Raw genomic sequence first — 7,843 nt, 5'->3', positions numbered from 1 at the left:
CTGCCCGTCCGGAGCCTGTGCTCCGCAACGGGAGAGGCCACAGCAGTGAGAGGCCCGCGGACCGCAAAAAAAAAAAAAAAAAAAAAAGAAAGTCTGGAGACCCAACCTATATTTAACAGGAAGTCCTAAAAGAGAAGCCTAGAAAAACTAGAGCAGAAGAGATAACATAAGAACTAACACACAAGAGACTTCCCAGTATCAGAAGAAAGTTCAGTCTGAAATTTGAGAGTATGGATCATATTTTTTGCAAACGCAATGAAGAAGAACCATATTATGATGGTAAAAGTAAAGAAAGGAGTCAATAAGCATTCAGATGGGGGATTTTGTTCCATAAGAGACAAAAAGTGGGCAATCCTGGAAACTGTCCAAAATGTTCAATTCTAAAACATAAATGAAGCAGCAATAGTAGAGTTTTAAAAGAAAAAGACAGTAACCCCCAAGTGCTCCCCCTAGCTAAAGGGCTGTCCTGTAAAAGCCACAGTCGGTGGGTGGGAGTTCAGATGTAACATAGGTACAAAACTACCCTTTTCCTAACAAACTATTTGAAGATACAGATATCTAATAATGATAAAAGATTAGTCAAAAGTCAGAACTCAAAGGCAAAAAAACACATTTGGAAAGGTCTTATGATAAGCAACTAAACCAAATAAACATCTAGGAAGAAGACTAAATGATAAATTTAAATGTAGTGAGAGCCAAAATATATTAAAGAACTGCTTTTCCTTTGAAACTAATGATGGCTCTTACTGGAAATTGATGCAAATTAATCATAGGTTAAATTTTAACAAAATGGGAAGGGGGAAATGAGGAAAAATAAAAGTACCAAATTTCTCATTCATATTCAATAAAGGGGAGTGAAAATATTATTGTTGTGATATTGTGTGATATTTTATTAGTTCAGTAGAGTTAAAATATCTGGTAAGAGTCAAGATCAACATTGTAGCCCTTAGGAAAATGGAAATTGAGGGAAATATTGTCTACCATAAATTGACAGAAATATATAACATCATCTTATGTTGAGTGTACTAGTTAGCCAGTACTAGAACATGGTTTAAGAAAAAAATTTGTAAACCACTATAGAACTTCCATAAATACCCCTATAGGTATTGAAGAGCTAGTACCTGCATTGAAGGTACTAGCTCTTGGTTTCTAACCATTCTACTCCTTTTCATGTATTATGCTTTCATGTATTATACTCCCTCCCATAAATAGAAAAACACATCCTAAAATTCATGAAAATTCCATGAATCTTAAGGGACCCAAAACGACCTTGAAAAGAAGAATAAATTTGGAGGCCCCACACTTCCTAATTTCTAAACTTACTACAAAGCTACAGTAATCAAAACAGTGTGATCCTGACATAAAGGCATAGACCAAATGGAACAGCATAGAAAGCCCAGAAATAAACCCACATATGTGTGGTCAAATGATCTTTGATAAGAGTGCCAAGACCACACAATGGGGAAAAGATATTCTCTTCAACAAATAGTGCTGAGAAAACTAGGCATCCAAATGCAAAAGAATGAAGTTGGGCCCTTAACTTACAACATATACAAAAATTAACTAAAAATGGATTGAAGTCTGATATAAGGCCTAAAACTATTAAACTCCTAGAAAAAACACACAACAGGAAAGCTTCATGACATTGGCTTTGGCAATGATTTCTCAGATATGACTGTACCAAAAGTACAGGCAACCAAAGAAAACGTAGGTAAATTGGACTTTATCAAAATTAAACATTTTGGGGCATCAAAGGACACTATCAAGAGAATGAAAAGACAACCCATAGGATGGGAGAAAATATTTGCAAATCATCTATGTGATAAGTGTAATATTCAGAATACATAAAGAACTCCTACAACTCAGCAATGAACAACCAATTCAAAAGTGAACAAAAGACCTGAAGAGACATTTCTGCAAAGAAGATATACCAATAAGCACATGAAAAGATGCTCAAATGCCACTAATATCTAGGAAAATGCAAATCAAAACCACAATGAGAATTCACTTCAGAGTCATTAGGATGGCTATTATAAAATAAAAACAAAAACAGCAAATAACAAGTGTTAGTGAGGATGTGAAGGAATTGGAACCCTCATGAATTGTTGGTGAAAATATCAAATGGTCTGGCCTCTGTGGAAAACATTTGGTAGTTCCTTAAAAAGTTAAACACAGAATGACTGTGTGATTCAACAATTCTACTCCTAGGTTATATACAAATAACTGAAATCAGGGACTCAACCAAATACTTGTACACCAATGTTCACAATAGCATTATTTACAATAACCAAAAGGTAGAAACAACTCTTCAGATAAACAGATAAATGAAATGTGGTAAATACACACAATGGAATATTATTCATCAATTATAAGAACTGAAGTTCTGATACATGCTAAAACATAGGTAAACCTTTAAAACATTATGCTAGGTGAAATAAGCCAAAAACAAAAGGACAAATAGTGTATCCACTTATATATGAGGTACTCTGAAAAGACAAATTTATAGAGGCAGAAAGTAGAATAAAGGTTACCAGGGGTTAGGGGAATAGGGAGTTGTTTAATGGTTACAGAGTTTGGTTTGGGATAATGCAAAAGTTCTGGAAATGAATAGTGGTGTGGTTGCACAGTGATGTGAATGTACTTAATGCCATTTAATTGTACACTTAAAGATGGTAGAAAATGGTAAGTTTTATGTTACGTATATTTTACCACAATAAAAAAGTAATACATCTCCCTTTTTTTCAACAAAATAAGCATTAAAACATCATAATTAGCCTAGTAGAATTTCAGCCACACTCTACATTAAAACATCTAATTTTCCAAACCAAAAATGAGCAGTTATAAAATCACCTGTCAATTAATTTCTAATTTAAAAAAAGAACTATTACAGGCCTGGAAGGGAAAATACAAACTGCAGTGTGTTCACTTTAAAAAATGACTGTCACTACTTTTTCCAAACCACTAAGCTCAAAGAAAACATGCTAAAATTTACTAAGAATAAATCAAGCCAAAGACTATTTTCAGAAGTGGAATAAGCTGCTGTTCCAGTGTACCTTCTTTTCTTTCAAATTTTCACTTGAAAATAAATTGTACTAACACTTCACATATTAAGCTGTAAGGAACTATGCTCTCTCTTCAAAATAGCTAATAGAAAAAGATGTGACTTGTCATAATATTTGGTAAAAAAAATAAATAAAAATAGAAATAAGTTCCAAATATTTAATATTCAGAATCTTTAAAATACTGTTATAAAAATTGCTGTTGCTTTAGAAGAACTTACTGGGTTTAAAATCACTCACAGTTTATTGACAGATTTAATCTTTAACCCAGGGCACAAAGGCAAATGTATATAGTTATGTCTCTAAATGTTTGTGCAGAGTAAAATTTAATTTACTCTTTGTGGCACTGTATCACCAGCCTCACCCCAAAATATAGCAGAATCTAGTTTGTGTTGCTTAAAATGATAAAATGTTAAACTAACCTTCGACCAATGATTGTTGGTACCTACCAACTGCAGAGTTGGTATTTTAGGCATGAGCAAACCTCATTTAACTTAAAATACTCATAATTAGACTAAATTATCTGGTTCCAGAGTCTGCACACTTGTCCGCAATGTTACTTCTATATTGCAACTAAGGTTTTTTTCTCTTTTCTCAGAATAGATGTACACTGACAGATTATGTGGTTTTTGTTCTTTTAATTATCAGTGGGTAAAGAATGTAATGGGAAACTCATAAGGAAAACATCAACTTTGCTCCAAGAGGGGTCATCAGTTTTTTGCTTAATCCAAAGAAATGTTGCAAAGGCATGTGAAAACTTTAAAAAGCAAAGCCAAAGTCTACATGCCCTAAGTATGCAATCTCTATCCTGGAAATGGTTTATCGCTTTTACAATTAATCCATTGCTTTTGGTAATTGAAATAGGAAGATAAAATTTCACGAAACAGTGAACATATGAGACCTATGTTCACTGACTTTTAAACTTCTTTCCTAAAAATATCTCTCCCTTATGTCACATTCTGTGAAAACCAACTGATTCTTCAAAAGGTGACCATCTTAAAACTAGATAATGTCTAATTTATGTATTCCAACTAGTTTGTATCTATAGAAATTTCACCAAATGACATGTAAAGATATCTATTCTCATGATAGCCCTGTAAAGCAGCATTTCATATGAAGGTGCAGAGAAATTCAAAGGTTAATAACTTTAGAAATGTTAAGTAACATTACCATAGATTAAGACATTGGTCTAGCAAGCACTATCTTAGTTTTTTAATATCCTGTGTAATATTCTACCGTCATATATCACTAACTCAATTTAGCACAACAATCATTAATGATTAAAATCAATTAAAATTCATAAAGAATTTTGTGGTATCCACTGTGTAAATGAATTACATTATACAGAGATACTTCAGAGCAGTTTATTAAATAGACCTTTCAATTCTACCTGCTCTGCCAGTGATAGGCTTTTTAATAAGCAATTAATTTTATCTAGGTAACAGTGGTTAGATATTTCCCAATTCCATTGGCCAGCTACTTTATTATATATACAGTCTAACATATAATACATATTTTATTGCAAAAGAATGACAAGTATTGGTTAAATGAAGAGCAATTTGCCAGTTTGCACCTTTCTTGCTGATATAAAGTTTGATTCTAATTTGTTGTATGCGTCTGTTAATGAAACTATTTAAAATAACTATTAAAGTCTATAACATTAACATAATGGATACATTCTCCTAGAATCTCAAAAGAGGTGGTTTTTTTTAATGTTAATTTGAGGCTTTGTAACACATGCCATTCACAGAGAGTTGTTTTCTTTTTTAATTTCTAATGGGAATACTTTATACTTTCAAGGAGTTCTGTAATCTAAACCAATCTCTACAACTTTGCTAACATGAAGGGGTCATATAAATTCAGAAAAGGTGGAAACTTTAAGTTTTGTTTTTATTTTCAATGGCACAAATACGTTTCTGAAAGCAACAGAACCACAAATTCTGACACAACACTGGCTGCATACAGTTAATTGGGTGACCAACTGAAGACAGATCCCCAGAAAGCTTTGCCCTGAACATTTTGGTATTTCGTCCACCCCCAACTCAGAAGCATACAAATGGTTATACTACTACTCTCTGATTCCTCAGAACAGAACCAAAGGACAGCCTCTCTCAAAAGCCATATAAGCTCTGTGCAGGACCACTACCATTCTAGGATACTAATGCAAGACCATATGTATGGTCATGAATAAATTCATTCTTCAAAGTATAATGTGCTCAGAAATAGTTGAGTCCATTTACCCTTTTAAAATATGGCTAAGAGAAATAAAAATGAAATACAATAAATATCACAAAGCTTTCTACCTAGGAAAAAATTAACAATATATTGGGAACTGGCAAAATAAGTTCTTCTAGAGTCTGAAGAGATGATGTAAAAGAGTCCTTTAAGGCAATGAGGTACTTGAGCTTCAGGGCAAACAGGGAGAAACATTCTGTAGAAGAAAACGTTATAATAAAGTTTCACATTTTCAATTCCATTTCTCCTGGGAAGCTGAAGAATATAGCTTTCACACTGTAGTCCAATCATATTATAGAAAGACTTCTGCTTAAGAGAGAAGCAACTGGGATTTGGAACAATTCTACTTGCTTAAGAAAACTACAATGAGATATCATCTCACACCAGTCAGAATGGCCATCATCAAAAAATCTAGAAACAATAAATGCTGGAGAGGGTGTGGAGAAAAGGGAACACTCTTGCACTGCTGGTGGGAATGTGAATTGGTACAGCCACTATGGAGAACAGTATGGAGGTTCCTTAAAAAACTACAAATAGAACTACCATATGACCCAGCAATCCCACTACTGGGCACATACCCTGAGAAAACCATAATTCAAAAAGAGTCATGTACCAAAATGTTCATTGCAGCTCTATTTACAATAGCCAGGAGATGGAAACAACCTAAGTGTCCATCATCAGATGAATAGATAAAGAAGATGTGGCACATATATACAATGGAATATTACTCAGCCATAAAAAGAAACGAAATTGAGCTATTTGTAATGAGGTGGATGGACCTAGAGTCTGTCACACAGAGCGAAGTAAGTCAGAAAGAGAAAGACAAATACCGTATGCTAACACATATTTATGGAATTTAAGAAAAAAGAAAAATGTCATGAAGAACCTAGGGGTAAAACAGGAATAAAGACACAGACCTACTAGAGAATGGACTTGAGGATATGGGGAGGGGGAAGGGTAAGCTTGTGACAAAGCGAGAGAGTGGCATGGACATATATACACTACCAAACGTAAAACAGATAGCTAGTGGGAAACAGCCGCATAGCACAGGGAGATCTGCTCGGTGCTCTGGGACCACCTAGAGGGGTGGGGTAGGGAGGGAGGGAGACGCAAGAGGGAAGAGATATGGGAACATATGTATATGTATAACTGATTCGCTTTGTTATAAAGCAGAAACTAACACACCATTGTAAAGCAATTCTACTCCAATAAAGATGTAAAAAAAAAAAAAAGAAAAGAAGAGGTCAGTCCAGAATAAAAAGAAAGGTACCTTTCATAATAAAAAGAAAGGTAACCAGGGTACCTGGGTTTACCTTTGCTTTGCGAAAGCGGTAGACCACCAGCATGCTCACGAAGTCAAGCAGCATACACAGGGCTTGGAAGGAGATGATAGCAAGTCGCAAATACTTATCCTCCTGGACAAAGCAGGGGCTGTCATCAGCACAGTAGGGGCAGCCCTCCCTGCAGGGTAGGCAGACATGGGCTTCTTCTGACACATCCTTTGCATTTCCTGCAAAATGGTGATCCGGACCCCTTCCTGAAAGTTCCAAATAAAACCAGTGTCATTGCACCTCTGAGGTAGGTGAGACTGAGTACAGAGTCAAAACACATCCTCACGTCTTCATTCCTTTTCCCTCTTATTAAAAACCTTTCATCAGTCTTCTTGCTAGAGGAGTTACTTTGTCTTTAGACTCAAACAAAATTCTTTTTATCCTTTTGATTAGGAAAAAAACTGGTCATTCAGACTAATTTAGGAAAATTAGCAAAAATGGAACTAAAACTCCTCAGAGGCAAGGAACAGTTTTCTAAGTCTTTTATTTCACTATCTACCACTCACCAATGGAAACTCCCTACAGCACAAATAATATTCCATAAATATTTGTTAAGGAATTAACAGAAGGAAGGATAAGAAAGTTGTGTCATTCTTGTACCAAGTAAATATACACAACACTTTGGAAACTTCTTGACCTAGATGGCACAGAACCCAAAATAAGACTGACTGCTCCTTAATCCAGCAGGGATCTCGTCTACCAAGTTCATTAGGTCTAAATTGGATAAAATGGTACTTAATCGACAGTTGTTCAGTGTGCAATTGCCTGATGAGGATGCATCATTTGCCCAGAGTACAATCCATACTTACAGGCTCTCACGTAATTCCCCACTCTGCACCCCTATAGGACATTTCCACACTATTATCTAACTGCTGCTACTGATCTCCCTTTAACTTTAGATTCTTCTCAGTTATCAAACTTAACGTAGCTCTGAAGCCCAAGAGGTAAGAATTCTCTTTAAATGTTGAGTTTAGCATTGATAAATATCTAATTAATAATACATATTTTAAAAAAAAACCCCAAACCTATTTCTAACCCTGACCTCAACATGAAAGACATTAGTAAATATATACCCAGTTTAGTATATAACACAACCATACAGCTCAGTATATAACACAAGTTTGATTGAGGAATTTGGGAAAGGAGTTATTCTGGTTAACACCATTTAAATAACACAAAGTTTAACAGAAAATCTTTATTACTTTCATCTCCTGCTGA

At 34.8% G+C, this 7,843-nt stretch overlaps 1 protein-coding gene across 1 annotated transcript in view; it reads right to left on the bottom strand.

Moving 5' to 3' along the window:
• Nucleotides 1–7,843, bottom strand: part of GPR158 (G protein-coupled receptor 158) — a 327,088-nt gene that overhangs the window by 150,154 nt on the left and 169,091 nt on the right. The window contains 1 exon segment of the mRNA XM_007445867.1: nucleotides 6,608–6,831. Coding sequence (XP_007445929.1) covers nucleotides 6,608–6,831 — 224 coding nt within the window.

This window comes from Lipotes vexillifer, unplaced genomic scaffold (genome assembly GCF_000442215.2).
Source record: "Lipotes vexillifer unplaced genomic scaffold, Lipotes_vexillifer_v1.1 scaffold738, whole genome shotgun sequence".
Classification (NCBI taxonomy): domain Eukaryota; kingdom Metazoa; phylum Chordata; class Mammalia; order Artiodactyla; family Lipotidae; genus Lipotes; species Lipotes vexillifer.
Note: the sequence above shows the minus strand (reverse complement) of the source record. Positions and strands in the feature narration are given on the sequence as shown.